Genomic DNA, 26,741 nt, shown 5'->3' on the forward strand with positions numbered 1-26,741 from the left:
AAAGCAGAAAAAGAAGGGGCAGCAACAAGGAAACAGGATGCCCTTCAAAAGAAGGCAAAATCTCATCTGAAAATAATACTGAAAAATAGGGGGGAATACCAGTGAACACTGCCCTTGAAATATCACCCACTCAAGTACCATCATGATAAAGAGCCTATTCATATGCCCATCTCAGTACATGGCAACTGTTTTCTGTAATGATGTGCTAAAACCCAAGCCTTGTTTGGTCTTACACCAAGTGGCAGCTTCTCATTACCATCCAACCACAAATCCCTGAAGGCTGGACTCCATCCACCTCTTTCTACAATTTCCAGAACCTTTGTCATTGGGGCAGATATGCCTTTATTGTCACATCCAGTATGGCCCAAAGGATAATCATCTCTGCAGAAATACTTTCAATACACTTTCAAAGGTGAAAGATGAAAAGATGGCAATGTGTGATTATCCCTGCTATGAAATACTTTTTCACTGTGACCATTGCTAATAATTGACATTCCCCACCCCCATAAGACTAATGTTCTGATGAGAGGTCAAGCATGAAAGTACAGCCCTGGTTTCAGAAAAACATTCTGTACCTGGCTAAATGCCAAGTTACAAGTTGGATGGTATAATGAGCACTGTAACTGTGAGATTAAGATTTTTTTGTTTTGTTTACTTGTATATCAAACTTCAATAGAAATATTTAAATGCCTGACAACCGCTTCCTCATGCACTATTAATACTCATTAAAAGTTCACACTCATTCTCAACATTGGAAAGTCACGCTGCGGTTCAAGCTTTGAGTCTGCTGTTCCAAAATGATTCTAATGATTGCAACAGAGCCAGCACTGTGCACTTTGGAAATGGCTGAACTACTGCTCCCATCAACCCCAGCCAACATGGTCAATGGTCAGGCATGATGATGATGATGATGGTTAATTACACTTATTAGATGTTTACTAAAACAAACATAAAAAACCAAACAAAATACACACCAATAATATGTATAAAAGAACAGATCCAACTTAACCCCACTCCACTGAAAGATGGGGGGGGGGGGAATAAGCTCCAAAGGCCAGGGCAAATACATAGGTTTTGCAGGAAGCCTAAAAACAGATTGTGATGGTGCCAGACATGACTCCCAGGGGAGAGCATTCCACAAACAGATCGCCACAGCTGAGAAGACCCATTCTCACATTGCCACCCTCCATCCCTCTCTCAGAGGGGTCACACAGACTAGGGTATCAGATGAACACATTTGCTTCATTTTGGGAGAGGCAGTCCTTGATGTGACTTGCAATGGACCAGCACCTGGTGGGCACCATGCAGTCTATCCCTGCAATAGGGACTTAAGAATTCTACCCACAACATGGAAGAAAAAAACCTCTCTTTCCTTCCCCCATGTTCAAATTTTGGCTGTACAAGTGATCAGATGTAATCAGACTTCAGATAAATGGGCTGAGATGCTAAAGAAATCCCCTAAGTTTAATTCTGGAAATATGAATGAAGCTCACAGAAGTTACATATTGCGTATCAGAAATGAATAATAGACCAACTGGGAAACAATTTTTTTAGCATTAAATTTGGGGTTTGCCCAGAGTGCATAAACTGGCAGTTATGGCACTAGAACCTTCTTTTAGATGAACTTTACCCTCTTATCATTGAAAAGTAATTACCTTTGTAAAATAATTCAAGAGCTTTTTAGCGAAAGGTGTCGTGTTGATCATAGGCACTAAAGCGGAACATACAACTTTTTTTGCTGTAAATTTCTAACGTTTTATGGTTTGAAATACAATACAGTTTATTTATTTTGCTTTACACAAGATAGTATAGCCTGGAAACCTAAAATCCAAAATGTGTTTGATTTGACTCTGGTTTTGCTCAGAATGCTCTAATCAAACTCTGCTGGTGAAGACAAAAATAAGTATCAATTGTGTCTTGAACTACAACAAAAAGCTTAATCCCATCAAATATTACAAAGCCTGTTAAGAATAAAAAGAAGAAAGTCCCCCCCTCCCCTACCCAGTTTAAGAACTAGTTACAATTCACTAAAGTAAAGACACACATAGTTTAAAGCATAAGAATGTATGCTGAAATATAATTAGCAGCTATGAATTAAACCTGGGTGGATTAAACCCATTCTTGGAATGCTATTATGGACAGTGTGTTGTGCAGAAATAATGATCCTTCTGTTTGCACTGCAGCTAAACAGCTTCAATTTACTTTTGACCAGTTTGAATGGAAAGAAAGGTCCAGCATTTCAAATTCTGGCCTTCTAAACATAATTAGCCTGAATTATGCCTGTTTCACAGCACCGTATTGGCAATCTGGTTAGTGGCAGAAGGGATAAGGCTGTACCAGCCTCATTTAACTGCTTAATTTATATGGTAATTACAACACTACACCCAGAATAGTGTGCATCTGCCAAAACTGAAGGCCCCACAATAATAAAACTGACATGTGCTGTGATATTGTTGAAGTGCTGACTAAGAAACTTCTTTTATCTCCTCTTGCAGCTATAAAATGGTGTGCATGTTATTACTAGCAGGGTATTTTAACAGCCTTGCACATACAGCAATTATGTAACACATGCACAAAACAACAAGAGTTTCACATCACTTAATAAATCCTTGAGCTCCCCTTAGTTCCAGCTCTCTCGCTGGCTGGATTTTATGGTCTGGTAGCTCCATCTGACCATCAGAATACTGGAGTACACACACCACAAAAGCAGTAGAAAAATCGCTAGAAACAATTGATTTGTATTTGCATTCGATCTAGTTGATGAATGGGGCATGGTGAATATTTATGGGTTAACAAAAAGAACCTGCTCAGTGACTTTATCCTCTGTGCACCTGTGGCAAGTCACTACTCAAATGCATTAATTTATGTATTTTTAGAGTAGCTTTTAAAGCACCCCCAATCTAATAATTCTTGCAGAAGCCCTGAGATGGAATTAACTGCTGACAGCGAGGGCTTTCTCATTCACTTATGAAGGTGAGCTTCTTTGTTGTGCATTGAGTTTTCACTCTACTGAAGTGAACCAGGATGCTCATTTACACATGCATTTAAAAACTCCATCCAAACAGAGTTTCAAATGAGTACCATGTGAAAACATCACAATAAATATTATCAGACTAGAGTAATAAAATGAAATGGGCTAGTGGAAAGTGAAAGGAACTGAACATCCTCAAAGGGTTTCGGTGTTTGATTGGACCATTCACAAGGTCCAGTTAATTTTCAGGATAAGAAGGCGGCTGCTCGCCCATCCCTAAGGCTGAGAGCTTGCATAAGTAAACCTGAGTTATAAATATGTAGGTAGTTATCATTAACAGCCTAATATGCTGCATTGTTATATGTGAATCAGTACGGAGAACCCCAGGAGTCTTGGCACAGCAAATACAAATAAAAAGATCTGAATAAGGGATTACTGATTGTGTCTGTAAGTTGCTTTGAGTTATTTCCATGAGTAAGGTAAAGGTAAAGGGACCCCTGACTATTAGGTCCAGTCGTGACCGACTCTGGGGTTGTGGCGCTCATATAGCTTTATTGGCTGAGGGCGCCGGCGTACAGCTTCCGGGTCATGTGGCCAACATGACTAAGTCGCTTCTGGCAAACCAAAGCAGCGCACGGAAATGCCGTTTACCTTCCCGCTGGAGCGGTACCTATTTATCTACTTGCACTTTGACGTGCTTTCGAACTGCTTGGTTGGCAGGAGCAGGGACCGAGCAACGGGAGCTCACCCTGTCGCGGGGATTCGACCCGCCGACCTTCTGATCGGCAAGCCCTAGACTCTGTGGTTTAACCCACAGTGCCACCTACGCCCCTTCCATGAGTAAAGCAACAAATAAATATAATATAATATAATATAATATAATATAATATAATAATATTCAGAGAAACCAGAGCTAATAAGTGCTAGAGATGATCTGAAGCCTTGGTCTACCATATTTACTGGCGGCAGGGTCAAAAATTGTGAATTTTACAATGTTAAAAGAATAGCTCAAGTTAGGCCTAATGTGGGAGCTACATGCTTTAAAACATATTTGAAATTAATGCCTGGAATCCCAAGGAATATAATTGTCTCAGCTTTGCATGATAAATTGAGGCTGTTCTAAAATTCTTTTGGGAGCCTGCTTAGGACGCACCAGTTTCAGGCTCAGAACCCAATTAATAAAGGGGAAGTGTGTAAGAGTTCTAGAAATCAATCCAATTTAACTGACCTACCAGGTTGAAAGAACCTATTTTTATGCACTGCAGCATAAAGGCTCTGTTCAGACATTTACAGAGCATGCATCCCTCCACTGAATAAAAATCTGATTTGCATTCTTCCCTGCCCCGTGCCTTGTGGAGGAGGAGGTAGAGGAAAAATAACAGCATCTTCCTTGTGCAACATGACTTAAGGTGCATAGTAGAAAAGAGGGACTAGTGCCTCAACTTCCTCTATGTGGAGATTGTTTCTGCCTGTTAAAAAGCCAAAGACAGACTAACATGGACACTGAATGATTTCCTTTCAAGACCAATTTCATTGGGGGGGGGGATGTTACTTGCTGAACATCTATTGCATATCTTCATCAATGATACTGAAAGAAAAAAAGTCAACAGCCAGTTAAACAACAACAAATTATAGCTTTCCCCCCCACTTTACTTGAGAGGAAAAGATTTAAAGCTTCAATTCCTGTTTAGGAACAAACCACAATTGGTTGCACCTGAACTTGACAAACAGTGGTTTGCTCACTAAGTCAGGATATTTCCTGGGTTGATATATTGGGTGTTAAATAATGGATAACTAAATAAATTACTTGCCAAGTTCACACAAATTGCTGTTTACTCCAAACCAAGAATAAAGCCTTTAAATATTGTAACAAAAGTTAGGGTGAAAGCATGAACTTGTGCCTAGTCAATGTACTAAACAAATCATGTTTTAATTTTCATATGTCTGAAGTGGGCCAACATGTAGAATATGATGACTGTAAGTAGCTTCAAAGCATCTGAATAAAATAATTGCTCAGAAGTTAACTTTTCTTTCCACCTCATGCATGTTGTTTGTGGCAAAAAGGTATGTGTGGAATGTTTGGTTTTCATCCTAATAATTACTTCCAGGAGCAATGTGCCACCAATTTTATTCTCACATGGTTCTGGGTTCTACATAAAAAGAAAACACAGTGCAGACTTACATAAGCAATTCTTGTTTATCACAGCTTTCTTACTAAAAACACATGGGATGACTCACACAACTCATCCTCCCAGCTCTGGCATATTCATGTCCATCATAAGAAACTCTACAGTGTCTTCACTAAGTCACCAAAAAAAATGATTAAATTTGTATTTAAAGTTAAGAAAATAGTTGTGAGAAAGGGTTAGGTCCTGGAATGCAGAAATACCAAATATTAAATTTAGAAATTAAAGGTACAAAACATGTTGTGGTCTTATGGCCGATGCTACAGAACTGCTAATGCCAAAAATCAGCCAAGAAGAAAAGGTCTGTGCATACCTGCTGATGTGGAACAGGTAAAAGGTAAAGGAGCCCTGGACAGTTATGTCCAGTCAAAGGCGACTATGGGGTGTAGCCCTAATTTCGCTTCAGACCGAGGGAGCCGGCATTTGTCCACAGACAGCTTTCCGGGTTATGTGGCCAGCATGACTAAACTGCTACTGGCGCATGCTACCGTGATGAGTGCCAGAACACACAAAAACGCTGTTTACCTTCCCACCACAGCGCTACCTATTTATCTACTTGCTTTCAAACTGCTAGGTTGGCTGTGGAACAATGACCACAATTCAGGCATTATGCTATTAGCCTGCATAAGCCAATAACATATGAAGCAAAAGAGATACATTGCATAGTCTATTAGGCTAGCTGGAAAGGAGCAAAATTACAGTTGAAGAATGGTATAATCATTGTTATTATTCCCAATGACATAATGAAGAGCTTCAATAACGGACAGATAGCCTTCTAACTACCACAAAACAACAAATTTACAGGGAGGCTGTTAACTCTCCAAATAAAAGCACCATGTAAAACCCACAATGATGTCTGGAATGCTCAGTGACTGTCAACCGGCTGATGGGAAACTGCCTCGGCTGTGAGGCATGTTTGGCAAGGAAGCACCAGCTTCACAAGAGTTATAATTTAAGTAGGCCCAGCTGTGCCTTCCCTCCCTCTCTTTTTTCCCTCCCACCGTCCCCAAACTGAGTTGGTAGCAATGGAAGCACAGCTTTCAGGCTGCACTCAGGGCCTGAGGCAGTCGCAGCTGGCTTAGCAGTGCGGGGACAGCAGGGCTTTGGAGCTTGGCTCAGGCCTGAAACTGCTGGGAGTGGCAGACAGCAAGAGAGGCATCTCAGCTTTCTAGCCTGGCCTGGGTGTCAACTTGCTACCAGCCTCTTGGTTTTTCGCCTACCTCGTAGCAATTCGTCACAACTTTCCTGACCTGGGCGGTAAGCATTGGAATATGTGTGCTGTGCTGGAGGATTGGGTATGCGCCATCATCTACCCCTCCTCTTATGGGTATTCCATTAAAGGAATCCGGCGGTCGTGGATCCTGTCCGATGCCCTGCTGGTGACCCCCAGTGACATCAGGGCAAGCTTCCAGTTGTATTTGCATCAACAAGCTCCTCCCACTGTTTGCTGCGCAGGTGGGGTCATGTATAGGTTGTTTTATCCAATGCCTAAGGCAGTACCTCTCACATGCTGTAACCAATAAAGTTGTGGCCTTTTCAGCCCATTAACCTAATGTACTTTTGTCCTTGTCTCTTATTTACCACCACATGGGTTCAGGTCATTGACTCGCAATTAGCAGACTAGCGGGCCACAATGGGGTTGCTTTCAAGCTCTGGGCAGCTGAGGAAGTTGAAGCTGTGCAGAGCTGCTGCTGATGCAGCTGCTTGGTACTTAAAGTTGGTTGCAGCACAGCAGAGGTGATGGTTAGCATTGGTAAGTTACGCCAGGATAGGGAAAGGGAGCGTTTGCTGCTTACTGTGTGTTTGCTGTCACACATCTATTGTCAGTTGTGGCTGTCACCTGCATGTGCACCAGTATGCACTGCATAGTATGTCCCACATATGTGTATGACTGTGGCTAGACTTCCTTTGAGTTATCTGTTCTGCATTTACTTGAGTATTCCTTGCTTTCTGAATAGTTTGGGCGTGGTTTGAACTTAAGCAGTCTATGGAGGCTCTGACAGCCTTAGGCAAGTCATCTCATGGGCTTGGTGTTCCTCCCTTACACTTACTTGGGAGTAACCCCCACTGAATATTTATTTTGTTTTTTTCAATTTGTACACTGCCCTTCATCTGTAGATCTCAGGGCAGCTAACAGAATAAAAATACAAATAAACACACGAAAATATAGTTAATATAGTGTAACTTTCTTCTTGGTATGATATCACTGTTAGAATCTTAGTAGCTCCAGTTGTGTAGCAGAATGTGGTAGTATGATTACTGACAGGAGTGAGCTCCTGTCAGCATACTATACCTCCGATTAAATATCAGCACAGGCTGCCTATTTGTTACCGGGCCAAGTTCAGTGTGTTATTATAGTAATATATAAACCCTTAACAGCTTTGCACAAGTTTACTTGAGGGATCGCCTTGCATCATATGTGCCAATTTGCCGCCTTCAATCTGCCATATAATGTTTGCTTCACATCTGTGAAAAATCGATCTTTGGCAGCAGCTCTGCTTTGGAACTCCCTGTCTTTAACATTAAGCAGGCACCTTTATTATGCAATTTTAGGCACCTGCAAAAAAACTTTATTTTAGCAAGCCTGCCCAGATACATAATTTAGTCATATATACTTGTTTTTAAAACTCTGTTGGTTTCTTCTGTATTTTATTGATAATTATTTTATGTTTGGGTATGCCACTTAGGTTTTTTGATGAAGCCATTAATAATAAATAGTGTAGGGCTGGTTTCAGTTGGTGAACTTAATCTTGCAGGCACAGCCCCATGGACCTAACCCTGCAAGGCAAGGTCAGTTCAGCCATTTCAGTTCACCTGACCTGAGTGACCCAATTAAAATATTTGCAACAATTTCCAGAGTATTTTCGGTATTTAAATTTTTTAGACATTCTTTGTAAGGAAATTCTTTTTCAACCATGTTCAGCAACAAGCCCTTAGAAGCCAATTATATTTTAAGCCCCTGACCCACCATCTATTGCCGCATGCGTCCCTCTGGACCAAAGTGCTTGTCCACCCCACATCTAACCAATGGATTCTGCCACCGTATCCTGCACTTCCATGTATTCTATCTCTGTTTATCAGAGAGAGCCATTTTTTTCTAGTAACTCTCCTTGCTAAATCACTATTCCTATTTTGCTTTATTAAAATGCTGTTGAATTGCTAGGGCTGCCAATCTTCAGGGTTAAACCCCTTCATCATTATCTCTAGAAGTTACATATCGGAGTGGATAGTGGATGCATCTTGTTTCTATCTAAGTAACTTTAGATGTATTAACATCAAGGTATGTGAACATTCAAGTTTTGTAATGAATAGCCTTAATGTTTTGGCACACTAGGAAGACTAATTTTTGGGGGAAAGTAAGAAAAATAAAGCCATATCCAATATAAAGAAAAACAAAAAAAGTCAACCCCAAAGGTGCTCTGTTTGAATACTATTAAATAAGTTGCAATATTATAGTAAGATGGGACGTACTTAATCGTATTAGCACACATTTTTGTGCATCCAGCAGGTCATTCTGAACTGTTGATAATAAGTTTTAGAACAATTATGTTTTTGTAGCACTTATTTAATATAAAGATCAAACACCATATTAGCTGTATAAAAGAGCATTAAAGCTAACAATAAATTAATACAGCATATGGGAAAAGGAATCAAACCTTCAGTAACATGTACAGAGCTGATCAGAAGGTGAAAACCAGGCCAAATGAGAAATGGCTTTTACAAGCATTTTCATCTGTGCAATGTTGGTGGATATGCATTAGAGCCCTACAGGTTGCGACTGACTTTCCATCTGGTCGATCCTGCAATTTATCCCCTTTTCTCACAATACAAACAAATGCCAACCTGACAATGGGTTATGCATTAGTACAGGTGGCTTATTCATTTACCATTTAATAAGTGAAGAATAGTTTCTGCCCCTGTAAGGTCTTGTGGGCATCCTCTTAAGAGAAAAAATGTCTGGTATGCACAAGAGGGGGTATATACCATAGCAGATTCCAAGGAACTGTTTTGTACTAATCAGACCTCGGAACTGACCTGTTAACATTCATTGTATTTTAATGAACCAGTAGCCCAGTGCATTCCAAAGTCATTGCTTATTGTAGACCCAGCCACCAAACTGCAGATGCCCGTCCAGACTTGTATTCCCATAAATAGCAAGGGTCAGTGACCAAAAGGCAAAGGTCAATGGCAGAAAGGGATGTTGTAGACTGAGTTTATTTTCTTTAGCAGCTAACTTACCAACTAACTTATTAAACTGAAGCTATAAAACTGACGTACGTTATTTTAACACCACCATTCCATTGACAAGGACAGTCATTTAAGTGAAGAGGCATCTTAGTCTTGGGGCCTGCAAGTGAAAAGTCTTGTAGCATGTTACAAGTCAAATTTTTATTAAAACCTATGCTTTCATAGATTGAAGCCTATTTCATCAGATACATGGTGGAACTACTAACAAGAAAGCATCTGAAATATGTTCCCATCATATTTACAACATTTCCGGATTAGCTCTTCTTGAAAACTCTGTGTGTTGAATCATATATTTTTTGGCATAATATCCACATGGATTTTCAGCTCCAACATATTTTCTGCATCTGTGCCTTCACAGGAATTGTTCTAGGCAAAAGTATGGGTTGTGGGAGGGAAACAGTGCATCAGAAGAGGAACCAGGTTCATACGGATCATAACATGCACTTACTAGGAATATGAAAAGGCAATTTGTCAGAAATTATTTGAACTAAATTAAAACTGACTATTGGAGTAGTAAAGAAACCAAATTTGCACATATGTGTAGGGGAAGGTTTGATTAGCCTCGTCTCTTTTAGTGCTTCAAGAAATGTTTAAATGAAGCACACAATGCAGGTGAAATACTACACCACTGTTAAACTATGGAAGGGAGGCAATGTTTCAGTTCACTGCTTTCTGCTGAGAAGAAAAGGATATTAAAACATTTAAAACATACTAGTGATACCTTGCTGCATAATGTTTCTTTGGGGCAGGACGAGGTGTTTCTACCAGCTGGCTTCTTCCACACTGGAGGAGTGAGGGAGCACTTGAAGGCTAAGTCTGCAATCATATTCATTCTTACCTGGGACTAAGTCCCTTTGAATTCAGTGGGGCTTACTTCTAAGTAGACATGTACAGAATTGCATTGTAAACCTCTTTTATTGCTGTGCAGGTTTGCACTATGCGGGATTGGTTGGTTTAGTTGCAGTTATTTTTATACAGGGAGCGGAACTATTGCCTAATGCACAAATGCACAAACCTAAGGCTACTACAGCTCTAAGCTCCATAAAACATCTTCCCTAAGGGAGTATTAACAAAAAAAATCCTGTTCCTCTCCTTTTAAAGGGTCAATAAGTGATGGGGGCATTATAAGTAGCGAATTGGTGATCCTCTGGCCTGCTTTCTCCCTCACAGCCCCTTCCTTGCACAGTTGTTATGGCAGCTATTATTGAAAACTCACATATAATAATAATAATAATAATAATAATAATAATAATTTATTATTTGTACCCCGCCCATCAGGCTGGGTTTCCCCAGCCACTCTGGGCGGCTTCCATAGAAACCAAAAATACAGTAAAATATCACAGATTAAAAACTTCCCTGAACAGGGCTGCCTTAAGATGTCTTCTGAATGTCAGGTAGTTATTTATCGCTTTGACATCTGATGGGAGGGCGTTCCACAGGGCGGGCGCCACTACCGAGAAGGCCCTCTGCCTGGTTCCCTGTAGCTTTGCTTCTCGCAATGAGGGAACCGCCAGAAGGCCCTCGGCGCTGGACCTCAGCGTCCAGGCAGAACGATGGGGGTAGAGACGCTCCTTCAGGTATACTGGGCCGAGGCCGTTTAGGGCTTTAAAGGTCAACACCAGCACTTTGAATTGTGCTCGGAAACGTACTGGGAGCCAATGTAGGTCTTTCGAGTGCATTGCAGTAGTCCAAGCGGAAGATAACTAGAGCATGCACCACTCTGGCAAGACAGATGATTGCAATTGGTGAAGCAGCCAAGAGGAAGCAGTTTGGTTATTTTTTTGACAGCAGGTGGGGACACAGATGAAGTCAAAGCAGCATTTAGAATAGATGCTGCATGTGCTGTTACTCCCCCCCCCCCATGTGCCCTCCAAGAAAAGTAGAAAGTGATCAAGCACAAACATGCGCAGTCTGGTTTCCACTTTTGAGGTGGCTCCCCCCTTTATTTTTCCTTTTATTTGCCCATATTTTGTTTTTATTTGTACTTCTGCATACTTTGGGGTTCCCCTGAGCCTGCCTCTTGTGGGTGGGTGGTGCCATTTTGGCGACGTCAGCATCAGCACACCGTGAACAAGGGAAATAGAGGGAGTGATTTCTCTGTTTATTTGGAAAGCTGTCTTTTAGCATTAGACTTCATGGTATAATATAATTCAACCTGCACTCGTTTTATATTAACATAACGCACGTTATGTAAAATCCCACCAGTTTATATAAGCAGTGAGAAAGCACTTGATCTTCATACAGATATTGTAATTGAGAAGCATCACTGTAATTTATCTATTTTGTAACACAGAATAATATTACCAAGAACACAAAATGAAACCTTTTGTCATTCTCTTCTTATTCTTGGTATCTACTGACTTTAGCAAACTAGGGAACTTTAGAAGACTTACAGTCCCTTCCAGGTTTTTCAGCTGCTGGTCAATCTCCTGAAGCCGGTTATGCTGATCTCGTTCTTCTTTCGTGTCTCTTAAAACCTTTTCACCTGGAATTGTTTCCAGCTTTCTATTTGCATAAGCCAAAGAATCCTAACAGAAGCAAATAATAATGGAATCATTGACATGTAAAGCTGAAAAAGAAAGGGAGACCATCTAGACCAATCTACTAGGGCCCCCTCCATGCTAAATGTCGCTTACAGATTAATCTGTATCAAACAGATTATAGGATGTCATCAACAGTAGATTGTAGTAGTGACTGTTGAGCTGAACAATATGCTTAATAAAACATAGGCAGCTGGGCTCAAACAAATGAGTTGTGCTATGTATTCCTGTAAAAAGGAAAATTTACAAAGGTAAATTTGGCCTATGGGGAAACTCCAAATATAGCTATCAATAAGACCTTCAGAAAGATAGGGAATGTGAACCATGTTTTCATCCTCAGATAATAATACCCCACCTGATAGTCCTTCTCTAGTTGTGATTCTTATGTAGAAAAATTTAACATATCTGAAGAAGGGGGTGGGGACTCTATCATACCCCAATAGATCACCAATAGACACTTCTATCTACACCTAGGCTCTTCATAGGCTTTGCATACTGAAAAGCAGAATTAGACAGCCAGAATATAAATTCAGGAACTGTTCCTTTTCACTGTTTTCCAGAGGAGAAACAGAAATGTTATGACATTTCTTAACTGAAAACACTTTAGTAGGGAAACTTTTCTGTAACAAAGGCTCCCTATAGCATGTGTACCCATAATGATATACATGCATGCAGGATTAATCATGCTACAATTGATACACTGTATGTTAAACAGCTAAAATCCCCAAATGTAATATATTTAATGTAGCAAATCTCTGACAATTAAAACTGAATGTAGGCATGTTAGATTATCTGGAAGAGTAACAAAAATTATTAATGAAAATAACATTGATAAACTGCTGGTCATTTACTATAGAATATTGTTTAATATACTATACCAGTGGTTTTCAACCAGTGTGCCTTGAATGATGCTCAGGGGTGCCACAGACAATACTGGCCTCTGTCCCTCTTTCCTTCCCTCCTCCCTCTGATGCCCTATCGTGTCTCAGCCTCCCAAAGGCTTGCACAGCTGTTTGTGTGCGAATGGTGCCTCTGGGGCTGGCCAGGGGGTGCTTCCCAGGCCCCTGTGGGCAAGTGTGAGGAGGCATTCCTCGTTGGGGCGGGAGGGCAGGTCAGAGACCAGGGGCAGCAGCTGCTTGGAGGACTCCCAAGGAGAGAAGGAGGCTGAGGGAACAATCCACAAGGGAGGGTGTTTGAAAAGGGGTATGGGGCTGCCAGCTCTGCAGTCATGGAGTGACCTAACTGGGCTCCTGAGCCCCACAGGGGTGCAACAGAAAGAATGTAGTTGGTCAAGGGAGCCATGGACCCAAAATGGTTGAAAACCTCTGCACTAGACAAAGGTTAACTTTTAACAATGGGCTTTCAACTTCTATGAGCATTCCTGCATTTAATATCATCTGTACTACATGCTGCATACAAACCACCAATTTAATTTAAATCTTTTCAATATATTATATAGCATGAGAAAATCAACTTCTTTTTATCTGTTAGATGATCAGGAATGGAAACAGGAAGAAGAGACAAAGGACAGTATTATTCACCACTGGAATGAAAGTTTCTACAAAGTCCAGCTTCTTATTTTCCACCCTGCTCACTTGCTGCTATGACATCACTTACTTACTGAGCCTAAAGCAACTGAGTATTTGGCAAATATGAATGATCAAAAAGTTACATTTGGCTACACATAATAAGAAACTAGATGTCTTTTTAAAAATTGCCAAAATAAAACCGTCCAGATTTTAATTAAAGCCACATACTTATGACATAAAGCAAACTTCTTCCCCAAAATATAGTGTATGTTAAGCCAAAATATCAACTGGAATTAAAAGTGGCTAGATTTAATGAACAACAGAATATTGGTAGACTTTTCTCTGTAGCACAAGTAAAGGCTCTGTCAACAGATATGCCAATGAAGTCACTGCTTTCCACAAACCTCTAGGGAGCCACCATTCCTTTGTCAAAACAAATACTTGCTTATCTAACTAATCAGTCAGCCCTGCAAATGCCTTCTGCTAAAAATAAATGCATATATAATAGCCTACATTCTAAGAACTGCAGATGGCCAAGCCTAAAGACTGGAGGACCCTCAGAAATGGAGTGGAATGTAGGATGTCATCTGTAGATGGAGGGAATTGCCAAAAATCACATGTCCCCTTCAGCAAGCAGAAGTGAGTTTCTGTTCAAACTAAACACCTTTGGATCCAAGCAGAATTCTGCCCTCAAAAGTACTTCTGCACAACCTGATCCTATGCAAGCCCAGTAAGAATTTAGTCTAATTGGATTCAGTTGAGCTTACCCCCATGGAAATGTGCATAAGGTTGCATGGCTACTCTGTTTGCAGACATCTGGGATTTCGTTTAAGGATACCATACTGTGATGAAAAATAAAACTGGACAGAGAACACAAGGAGAGGGGGAAAACTAATCTGTTACCCAATATTTTTGAACTTGCTATTCTGTTTGATAGATGTCACATTTTCTAAGCTTTGGTTGCACTATTTTGTTTATCTGGGGAAATATAACCACTAAAGTAATTATGGTGCAAATTGTGATTACACAAGTGCCATAGGCACCTATGGGATGTAATTAAAGACTCACGGCTTCCTCGCCATGCATCATTGTAGAGTATTAAAACACTTTTTAAGTTCCAAGAGAAGCAAGGCTTATCATGCATTGAACAGCCATTTCAGAAACAGTTGCTTAAATATTTTATTTATTTTCAGGTTGTGGAGATCCACTGTTCATCCAGACCCTATAAAATAAATTGTGGACAACATTGTCACTATTCCCACTGCCACCAGACTCTCTCCTACTCATTACTCACAGACATGATATCACTCTTCTGGCACAAGATACAAGCCTGTGAGAGTAGCACACTAATCGTTAAATGCAGTCGGGGCACCCATTTTATCATGTGGAAAAGCTCAGACTTACAGATAGCTGTCTGGTTGCACAGAGCTGGCATTAGCTCTATGTAGCTCCTTTTAAATTCTTATTTTAATCTGCTTGTTAACATCTAACATCTACTACTGTAATGCAAACCATGTGGCAATGCCAGTAATGGCAGTTTTTCTAAGAGCCAAATGTCATGCCAAAAGGTTTAGCTCAACCGCCCTCAAGTCAAATGTAGCATGATGGCATCTGAAAGCACTGATTAATCACACATACAGGCTGTTTTAATGTTGTAAAAAACAAAACAAAAAAAACATTTAGATAAAACCATAATACCAATCAAGAACATTTCCTGGTGTCTGTTAACAAAGGGATGGGTTTCACAATAGCATTTATCAGTACAGTGGTACCTCAGGTTAAGAATTTAATTCGTTCCAGAGGTTCATTCTTAACCTGAAACTGTTCTTAACCTGAGACACCACTTTAGCTAATGGGGCCTCCCGCTGCCACCAAACCATTTCTGTTCTCATCCTGAAGCAAAGTTCTTAACCCGAGGTACTATTTCTGGGTTAGCATAGTCTGTAAGCTGAAGCGTCTGTAACCTGAAGCGTCTGTAACCCGAGGTACCACTGTAGTAGTACATGAGGCTTGAAAAGCTGAGCACCAGATTTTTGAATCATATTTTAAGATAAACCCTAAACACTGGCATGCCTATTATAGTACTATAAAACACATGATTGTAATACATTATTATATATCATCATATATATTAGTAGCAAATTCATTATCTGAGCGTCCTTATGTTGCCAGATCAACACCACCTAGGTACAAGAGATAGTATCAGCAAACTTGGAGAAATACCAATGTTTGCAGAAAATAAATAATAATAATAATAATAGGGTGAAGGACATAAAATGGGGGACAGGGGTGGAGGACCGAAACAACCCAATGAAAAGTGAGCATGTTAATTATTGGAAGAAGGAAATCTAAATAGACTATGGGGGGGGGGGTCAGGGGATAGAAAAATCAACAACATACATGAAATGGGAAACCTCCAACCCTCAGACCAAATCTTGGCCTGCCAGGAGGTAAAATTTGGCCCACAAGGCATTAAAAGAATAAAATAAAATATGGCCACCTGCCAATCAACTGACAGCACTCTGATGGGAGGGTGACATCAGCTAATGGGAAGGGGGGAAGGTTTAATTTTGTGTTGGTAGTGCATGCCAGTTCCCCTGCTGGGAGCTGGTACATGCAGCCAAAGCAGTAGGATTTAACCCCTGTTCATCAGCTGATGAGGGCTTTTAATCCTTCCTCATCAGCTAGGGAGTGGGGGTTAGATCCCACTGTTTTTGTCTATGCATGCCTGTTCCCCTGCTGGGAACAAGTGTGCTCAGCCAAAGCACAATGCAGGGCTATTTGAAAGTCTGGCTTCCACAGGCAGTGGCGTAGCGTGGGTTGTCAGCACCCTGGGCAAGGCAAGTAATTTGCGCCCCCTAACCCATAGATTTGCACCCCCTAACCCGTGGATTTGCGCCCCCTAACCCTAACCCCCATATGTTGTGCCCGGTGCGACCGGCCCCCCCTGCACCCCCCACGCTATGCCACTGTCCACAGGCATCCACAGGAATAGAGAGGCTTAACCTAACCTTCAACTTCCTTCTGTTAAGAATGGAAACCATCCTCATGAAGGGATTCTGCATCACAGATTACTCGTCCTTCCACAGCAGTGCCAGTCATCCAGGAAACTCTGCACTGCCAAGTGTTCAGTATAGGGCACTCCTTAGCATTGAAACAGAACTCCTGGGCATAACCTTTCTCCTTAAAAAAGGAATTCAACTGAGCTAATACTTAAGAGCTCAAACTAAATAAATAATTAAACCAAATTAAGAGACAAGCATAACTATAATGATTTAATTAAATCTGGCATACGGGGGGAAATGCTTGAGAGAGAAAGAAGGTTTTGATTACGCCAATTTCCTAAATGAAAAACAATACAATCATGGAAAAGAGTTGCGGATCCAACTTTCCTGTAACAGCCAAGATGAAATACTCCTATACAAACTTATTAAAACCATTTGTTAAGGATTAAGGACACACAAATATAGAATTCCTATATTCTTCAAATATAGTAACAAGTGGTAGGAACCAAATCTCTAAGCTGTTGATAATTACATTTTTGCACATAATGAAACATTAGCTTGGGAATTTGCTTTGAAATTATCATTAAACACAGTCCTTGGCAGACAAAAATCTGGAGCAAATAACATGAGAATAAATAACTGAAGTTCATTCTGGCTAAGTGGAAATACAAACAGATGGTTAAGTCTACAACTATTTCAGATTACTCGCCAAATCTTTGGGGGGGGGGGCCAAACACAACAAACTAGTTTTGAAGGAAGTCCATTGAAACAATTGGCCCAATTATGCACTTTATAAGTGTTGCAGCTCAGTCTGATACATGCTAGGTGTAAGCTACCATGCACTTGTTTTGCTTGGTAGGTAACTAGTCACGGGTTTCATATGCAGCATAAATTACATAGAAAATTGCATTTTAGGTTTGGACCACAACTGAGCAGAAAATGACCTTAGTAAACATCAGAAGTATTACTACTTCCTTGTGCCAACCGATGTCAAAGCAAAATAGGGCCACTGAAAACCAAGCATGCTTGAGAGATCCCTCAGTTTTGCAGAAGTACAACAAAAAGGTTGAGGGACTCACCAAACAGGGACCCCCCCCAAAAAAAAAAAAAATACCCATGAGGCTAAATTATGCTCAGTGAGATGCCCAGAGGTCACACGATGCTGAGCGTTAGCTGGAAGAGAAGAAAGCTAAAAAAGCAGGGTAGAGCGTGAATTGGCCTGCTTTAGTTCCTATGATAGTTATGATAGCACAGTGCTTCAGAATAGATTGGGGGTAGGGGGCAACATTGCACAGCTAAAAGTCATGCTAGCATAACTGTTTAGTTGAATACCTCCTAGAAGTAGGTGTGGCTGGCTGACTAGTACTCTGAATAGTATAGCTGCTACTGGGAATGGGAGGCCAGGATATACTGCAACATTTTGTTTTGGGTCTGAAGTTGTTCCACACTACTACTACTAAAATCAATTAAAATTGACTGCTATTTTTAGTAGCATCACTATATACAGTTACAGACTCTGCTAACCCAGAAATAGTGCTTCAGGTTAAGAACTTTTCTTCAGAAAGAGAACTTTTCTTCAGAAAGAGAACAGAAATCGTGCTCCGGTGGCGCGGAAGCAGCAGGAGTCCCCATTAGCTAAAGTGGTTAAGAACAGTTTCAGGTTAAGTACGGACCTCCGGAACGAATTAAGTACTTAACCCGAGGTACCACTGTACAATGCTTTACAGAGTAACATGGAGACAGGTATCTGCCAAGAAGCTTAAAATGTTGACAGTAAGCAAGAAAACAGAAGGAAGTGTGGCAACAGAGGTTAAGTGTAATAATTGATTACTGTGAGAAACTGCAGCACATACGCTTTTTTTCAGTGAGGAATAGGCTTCACAGTAAAGGTTGGTTTTGAAGAAGCATTTCAAAAGATAGCGAGAAGTGGCATCATGTAGGCGTTCTCCAAGTTTCAAACTATTAAGGGCAGCAGTAATTGAACAAGGCAGTTGAAGGGAACAGAAGACTTCTGGGAAATAAGGTCAGAAAGACAGAGTAGGGCAAGGCTATGAAGAACTTTCAAAGTAAATGCAGCTACTGTAGTTTGTGTTAGATGCAAAGGAAAGCATTGCAAGGAAGGATTTGAGAAGATGCATCACATAAACCAGTTAAGAGAGGTAAATGTGAATGCAGAGTGCTGCACAGAAATGAGAAAATTCACTGTGAAGAAAAATAATGAAGAAGATATGGGAAGAAATATAAGAAAGCTAAGGAAGAAGTGTGAAAACAACCCTGTTTTGCTCAAGGATGATCTTTCTTTTAAAAAAAAAACCTGCCTGTAGTAGGGTGCTTTAGGTCAGCCTTAACATTACGAAGAAGCAGGTAAAGGAGTACAAGTCACTTGCACCAATTCTTTCTCGATTTATTTTAAATATTTCTTAGCCACTTTCCTGTTAAAACAATATCCAAAATGAGTCTGCATTCCACTTCTTTGGAATGTATGAACTGGCCCTTAGTCATAAGATAGTATTTCTCTCTGCTTCTTGATAAATGCTTGCCAGGAAACAAAACACTGGGAGTATCGCACCATTTCACAAGTTGTCCAGTAACAACAGTTAAGTGGAGGCAGTGCTAGAGCTGCTGATTTTTTCACTCCCATCTTCTTCCTGTTCCTCTCTCCATGGTTGAGGAGTTCCATACTTAAGATTCTCCGATTATCCTTGTCAATGCCATCCTGAGATATCAAGGTATTGTGCAAGGTGTTCGTTAAAGATTGTTTCCATGATACTTTTAGGCCAATATTCCCAATGCAGCAAAGAAAGGTTTAAAATATGAAGACCAATAAAAGAACACTCTACAACAGTAAAGTATTCTTATTGCAGTTAATTAAGATGGATGAAGGTTTCTACACAAAGTTGGCACAGCTATATAAAAGCTAGTTATCAGAATAAAGATACTATTTCTGACAGTTAAAAAAAACCAGACTGTCAGGTGCAAAAGAAAAGAGGGATTCTGCACCTTTCACATTTGTTTAGAAAGACTGGATTTCTAAAAGTTGTCCTATCCTTTTATAAAAAGCTGCACATGCTCTAATTCCCTTTTCTACACAACTCTTGAAAGACAAGGACCCTCTCCTTCTTTGCATTTGGTGGCATATTCCCCAAGCATATGTTCCAGAGTGCCAGCTACATAATCTCTGTTGCAGTAAAAACAAGAGCCTTGCGGCACTTTAAAGGCTAACCAATTTATTATGGCATGAGCTTAAGCTTCTGTGTTCTCTTCAACACATGCATGAAATGTTATCTTCAGTTGACAGGGATAACCACAAATACAAAAATAAGTAGAGAGAGAAAATAAGATGGTGAGACCATCATGACAAAGAAAAGTGAAGCTGCATCCAGCCTGTGTGGCTTTTCCTCTGATAATGGCCTTGTCTATACTCCGACAGGAAATGTATTTTCCATCACTAGTTCTGAGCAGCAAAAGCATTCAACACACGCACTCTGTGGACAGTAATTTACGCTAAAAAGATTGGCTAAAGTTTACAGATTGCTGGCAAATGTTTACTTCTTCTGCAACCTACCTGTTTCACCAGAAAACATAGTTTGCACTGATGTATCTAATGACAACATTGTATTTCACTGTGCAAAAATATAGTTTGATTGCACATAATGGTATGAAGACACTCATAAACTATGATGGACTACAGCTCTGACAATCCTAAACACATTATTGCAAATACCTCCTATTCTGACATTTGAAGCCTACTCTGAACTGTGTTCCTTTAATTAGCCTTCTAAACTAATGTCTCCTGTTTCTCCAAAATTAAGGCATTTTCCCATAAAACATCTGGCTCAATGCCCAGGAAGGATAATAATCAGTCCTGGGCCAGTGACAGCTTTGAGGTCCACAGGCTCCCTGGGAGCACAGCAGAATTAGGCTCTTGCTTTCAGGCCTATTCCAAGACATTAGAATAATATGAGGAAACTTCCTTTGATTATTGTTCTGCTGTTTTTCTGCCAAATGATGATAGTGTGTGAAAGTCAAGCACCCTAGAAGTTTGCATTAACCTTTTGTTCATTTTATACTCCCTCAGAAGTCTTACTGACCTTGATGGTTTCACAAAACAGTTTTCTGCTATATTACAAAGAGAGCATAATTTTACATAAACATTGCATAGATGCTCCAGAGCTCAATAGCTTGCAGAGAGAAATATAGGCATGGGAGCTAAGCATTGGTTTCCAAATATGACCCAGTGCACCGCTGGTTCACACAAAACGCTAAATCATTGTTTAACACTACATGCACAGCTTCAGGTGAACTAAAACTAACTTACTGGAAGCCTGCAGTTGTGCTCATACTAGGTTTGGTACAAGGAACTGAGAATAAATGTCACCAACCGTCACAATTTCTATGATAAGAACACAAACCTCAGCAGCTGTGAGATAAGCATTTCAACCTCTTGAATTCTTCTGCTGCTCAGATTTTAATCTCCTCCCTTTCACTCAATGGTCTGCCTTTACCACTCTCCTGACCTTGCTGTAGTAGTAGCAGCAGCAGCAGCAGCAGCAGAACAGAGGTATCTCCCCTCAGTTACAGCAATGACCATGGTGCCAGAAAAACTGAGACATGTAAAACAACAGCACTGGGGAAGGAGCAGAAAGATCTGTCCTTCACTTCAGCCCAAACAGCAAGGTGAATATGCAGATAGATGGGTGGTAGCAAGAGGAGTTTCACTACAGTGGGTGGGATGGAATTGGTTTGGGAGTCTCACAAACATTCGGGAAAACAGCTGGGTCTGACTGCATGTCCCAATTGGGAATGTAATGGGTTCAATATATCTTAGATTGCCTCAAGAAGGATAAGCTGACAGGGATTCAAGGAAAACAGGAAGCAATTCACTAGAATTAAAGCATCTCCAAATTCCCATGTTAAAAAATGGCTACTGAGCATTTAAAGTTATATTCCAAGTCGCACTGTACCTGATAAATCTGTTTAGAGACTATTGAACAGGAATTCTGATCTGCAGATAAATTTCCATCAGAGATTACTAGTTTGAGTTTGGCATTGATTTCAGTGAGGTGATGGTATTCCAATGGCTCAGGTGTGTAACCTTCACCTGGTGCTAGCATTGTAGTTGCTTCTTCCTAGAAAAAGGAATAACGAATTAGTCACACTATCTGGGCATATAAACTAGGACCGAAAAAACCCTGCCATGTTATTTTTAAGAGAAACAGATTCTCCTCAGCACAAATAAATGCAGATCTGATACGAAACCATGTGTGTTAAAATTTTAGTTCATCAAGCAACATCTCATAACTTTTCATAAAAATAGTGATTATACATAACTTGCATAAAGGATGGAGCAGTGCTTTTTTTCTAGGGAAAGAAGGTACTGGTACTGCTCAGCAGCAAGGGGGTTGGAGGGGATGCACTCTGCACCTGTTCAGAGGCACGCTGCATCGCCGCTTGGGTGCCGACAAACAGGCCGACCATAAGAGGTCCACAAGTTTTGAGAACAGTTTTGCAAGGTCACCAGAAGAATGCTGATTACTGGCAGGCTAGAGGCTCTTATTCCTAAGAGTGCTTGGGAAAATACTAATTATTTTAAATTTCATTATAAAGCAAAGAGGAGACAAATCCCAAACTATTAGGTACTTATGTACAAGTAAGATAAAGAAAAATACTTTCTTCTTGTAGCCACTTTTGCAGCAAAAAAACCAAACGAACAAATCACTATTTAACTCTCACTACCCAGTGAGAGTAATACGGCAAGGCTGCATATTGTCTCCCTGCTTATTTAACTTATATGCAGAATTCATCATGCGAAAGCCTGGGCTGGATGAATCCCAAGCCAGAATTAAGATTGCTGGAAGAAATATCAACAACCTCAGATATGCAGATGACACAAACTTGATGGCAGAAAGTGAGGAGGAATTAAAGAACCTTTTAATGAGGGTGAAAGAGGAGAGCGCAAAATATGGTCTGAAGCTCAACATCAAAAAAACGAAGATCATGGCCACTGGGACCATCACCTCCTGGCAAATAGAAGGGGAAGAAATGGAGGCAGTGAGAGATTTTACTTTCTTGGGCTCCATGATCACTGCAGATGGTGACAGCAGTCACGAAATTAAAAGACGCCTGCTCCTTGGGAGAAAGGCGATGGCAAACCTAGACAGCGTCTTAAAAAGCAGAGACATCACCTTGCCAACAAAGGTCCGTATAGTTAAAGCCATGGTTTTCCCAGTAGTGATGTATGGAAGTGAGAGCTGGACCATCAAGAAGGCTGATCGCCGAAGAATTGATGCTTTTGAATTATGGTGCTGGAGGAGACTCTTGAGAGTCCCATGGACTACAAGAAGATCAAACCTATCCATTCTTAAGGAAATCAGCCCTGAGTGCTCACTGGAAGGACAGATCGTGAAGCTGAGGCTCCAATACTTTGGCCACCTCATGAGAAGAGAAGACTCCCTGGAAAAGACCCTGATGTTGGGAAAGATGGAGGGCACAAGGAGAAGGGGACGACAGAGGACGAGATGGTTGGACAGTGTTCTCGAAGCTACAAACATGAGTCTGACCAAACTGCGGGAGGCAGTGGAAGACAGGAGTGCCTGGCGTGCTCTGGTCCATGGGGTCACGAAGAGTTGGACACAACTAAACGACTAAACAACAAAACCCAGTACTCAGAAAATGTCAGTGTACACTCGGGCAAAGCAGTAGTGCTTGCATGTTACCAATAAGCATCCACACAGATGCAAGGTTCCACTCCATGTAAAATTTTATGCCACCACTGAAAACCAAAGAAGATTCCAGCACTGCACTAATCCTCTGAAATGGAGAGTACACACTACTGTTTTGGATCAACCTGGATGAACATCTGTGTACCTGAGTTACTTGAAGTTCACTGCTCTCATCTTCAGTATCTTTCAGCAATTCTGACAGCCTCTTCTTATCTTCCTCTGGCATAACTACTTGGTTAACTGAATCCTTGGCCAGCTGAATAAAGAAAGCAATTTGGAAGCCTGAAGCCATTGAAGACTGATGATGGAATGATGAGATTTTAACCTCCATTATGGTATTATAGTCTTTTATTATGTTTACATATTTTATATTTCCATTTTTATTATTACACTTACGAATGAAAATAAAATAAAATAAAAATAATTTTAAAAATAAAATAAAGTCCAGCTGCTGCTAGCAAGCCACCCACTGCAATACTGTATATGATAACAAATGTGGTGGCTTATGGAGAATACTTTGAAATCTTCACATTTTTTTATACAGAAGGATATGTATCAACAAATCCACCTGAAAGGACAAATGGGTTTCAGATAATTTTATCAGAAGGCGAAAAATTTTGCACAAATAATGGCTGACCTCAATGCTCAAACAACCTATGCCATTCACAGCATAAGCAGAAGAAGAGTTTGGATTTGATATCCCGCTTTATCACTACTCGATGGACTCTCAAAGCGGCTAACATTCTCCTTTCCCTTCCTCCCCCACAACAAACACTCTGTGAGGTGAGTGAAGCTGAGAGACTTCAAGAAGTGTGACTAGCCCAAGGTCACCCAGCAGCTGCATGTGGAGGAGCGGAGACGCGAACTCGATTCCCCAGATTACGAGTCTACCGTTCTTAACCACTACACCACACTGGCAGTAGCCGAGGGCCAGAGTACACATGACTGTAGCAAGCCAGTGACAGATCAAAGGGTTATGTGGGTGGAGTCTATTCAACCCAATCCTTATCTGCTGATCTCTTCCCCGCAAACATATGCACAGAGCTGCTTTTGATCCAGGATCATTCCTAGTCCTGCAGTGCAGTTGTGGGGGAAAAGGTCTCCATGGACACAATAGGACAGGAAAGGGAGAGGTAGGGTAAGGGCTTCAAGGAAAAGTCTACTACCATCTTGTGTAATTAAGCCCTTAATGACACCACAGATCCACGATGACATGGAATGAAGAAGGTGTAGAGAGAGAGAGAGTTTTTTCTCCTTCTCCCATCCAATGAACTGGAAAGGCAGGAGAATCAGAGAGACAAGAAGTACATTTTAACACAGCACATAATTAAACTACAAACTTCATGTGGAACTTCCAACTTAGACAGCTTGAAAAGGTGATTAGACAAATCGGTGAAAGATAAGGCTATCAATAGCTTCTAGTAACAGTAACCATATGATACTACCAGAATCAAAGGCAATATATCTGATTATCAGTTGCCCTGCTTCTAGGCTTCCTCAAATGATCTGGCTGGCCCCTTTGGGAAACAGGAAGCTAGACCAGGCAGGTTTTGGGTTAGATCCAGCAAGGCTCTTTTTAAAACATAACTAGACCATTGGCTCTGCACTGCCCACAATGAAATTTATGTGAAACTGATGTTCCAGGATCTGAACAAATTCCATACAAGTCTTGTGGCAGGGCTATCTTCCACCATACCACTCACAACTTTTAGGTATAAGAATAACCGTAAGTTGTCTTTCCATTTCCTGACAGCAGAAAAAAACCACAGGCATAGCATTAGAAGAGTCTGATAGTACAAAATAAACAACATGGGCTCCATAAATGCCAGTTCAATAGATTCTATTACATTTTCCCAGCAATACATGATTTAGCTGAAGTGATCAGCAATCTAGTTATCATCCTTTTCCTAAAAACTTCAGGCAGGCTATATATAGGATAACCTTTGTAGCAAAGTTAATCATCCATTATTAATTTCTAAATGAGTAGCATGATGAGACTTGACAAAGAGTTCTAATCCTGTACTTTGCCATGCAGACTGTTAACACATACCTCTATGTTCTTTTTAACAAAATCAGTTTTTTTACTGTTTGTTTCACTTTTCTTAGTCATCTTTTCCATTTTCTTTATTGAGCTTCTTGTTTTATCGTCACCTAAACAGCATGCAATTCAGGAAAAAAATTCTAAAAGTATAACTGGGCAAATTAATAGTTAAAAAACAATCAATTCATCTAATTTACCATTTCACTATCTACAGTACACAAATAGAATTCAGTATTATTCATTTCAGACTATATTAATTTCAGCAACCTTTCAAAAATATCACTAATAAAATTAGATGGATTTCAGTGCAAAGTCATTTGTTACAGTCATGCACAAAATTTTCAAGCAACTAACTATAGCCTAATCCAGTAGTTCCTAAACTTTTTGGGATCACCACCTCCTTATCCCCAATGCCCCCTCCTATCCTACCCTATAAAAAGCATTTCTTAGAATAGTGGTTTGCACGACTTACTAAGGAAGATAACACGATAAAATTCAAAACAGTAACAATTTAATTGCACATTTATGCAAAACCCAATTAAAACTATTTAGTTTAAGATTAATTCAACAAAACTAATGAACTTGATCCAGTGATATTTATCTGATAGTCATTTACACCTCCAGTGCCCCCTGCCACCCACTTGTCTCTTAGTGCCCTCATTGGTAATCCCACCACTTTGGGAACCACTGGTCTCATCCTATCTATGCCTGAAGTTACTCCCATTATTTCAATAGTCCTTCCCTTAGCATAAACCATGCGCTGCTCTGGTTTCACCAGAAGCGGTTTAGTCATGCTGGCCACATGACCTGAAAAAACTGTCTGCGGAAGTGGACAAACGCCGGCTCCCTCGGCCTTCACAACTGGACTTAATTGTCAGGGGTCCCTTTACCTTTAGCATAGGTCTGCTAAGGACAATGACTGCCACTATACTTCAAATATACTGTACTTCCCACAACAAGAAAACACTTATGATTATGTAGTAATTCAAACCTGCAAAATTGTATTATGCTACATATTTCTGAATGTGCTATAAATTTATATTTACTTCTTTAAACATTGCCTTTTTGCCAAAGCACTCAATACTCTAATAGCACTGCCTTCCTCATCATTCAGAAGGAAATGTAGTTAAAGGCATTACAAATACGATGTAGTAATTGCCTCAAAACTTTAGGAGATACAAATACAAAACTGCACTACATATCCAGGTAGACTGCTTTCTGTAGCCCAGAGTTCTAACTCGAGTGTTATACAGTGGTGCCTTGCAAGACGAAATTAATCCGTTCCGTGAGGCTCTTTGTATAGCGGTTTTTTCGTCTTGCGAAGCAAGCCCATTGACAGCTTAGCGGATTAGCGCTATTAGCGGTTTAGCGGCTTTTAGCCATCAGCTGTTAAGCGTCTTATCAGCGGATCAGCTGATAAGCGGCTTAGCGGCTTAGGAAAAGGGGGGGGAAATGGGGGAAAAACCGCAGGAACTCGCAAGACATTTTCGTCTTGCGAA

General features: G+C 40.5%; 1 protein-coding gene across 2 annotated transcripts in view; it reads right to left on the reverse strand.

Moving 5' to 3' along the window:
• FSIP1 (fibrous sheath interacting protein 1) overlaps positions 1–26,741 on the reverse strand; it is a 78,336-nt gene that overhangs the window by 39,145 nt on the left and 12,450 nt on the right. For both annotated transcript variants that reach the window (XM_079954705.1, XM_079954704.1), the window contains exons 8-11: positions 25,252–25,352; positions 23,347–23,457; positions 21,444–21,608; positions 11,799–11,933 (exon numbers count right to left, since the gene is read on the reverse strand). In XM_079954705.1, coding sequence (XP_079810831.1) covers positions 11,799–11,933; positions 21,444–21,608; positions 23,347–23,457; positions 25,252–25,352 — 512 coding nt within the window. The remainder of the gene's footprint in view (positions 1–11,798; positions 11,934–21,443; positions 21,609–23,346; positions 23,458–25,251; positions 25,353–26,741) is intronic.

The sequence above is a fragment of the Podarcis cretensis genome, assembly GCF_951804945.1.
Source record: "Podarcis cretensis genome assembly, chromosome: 1".
NCBI classification, from domain to species: Eukaryota; Metazoa; Chordata; class Lepidosauria; order Squamata; family Lacertidae; genus Podarcis; species Podarcis cretensis.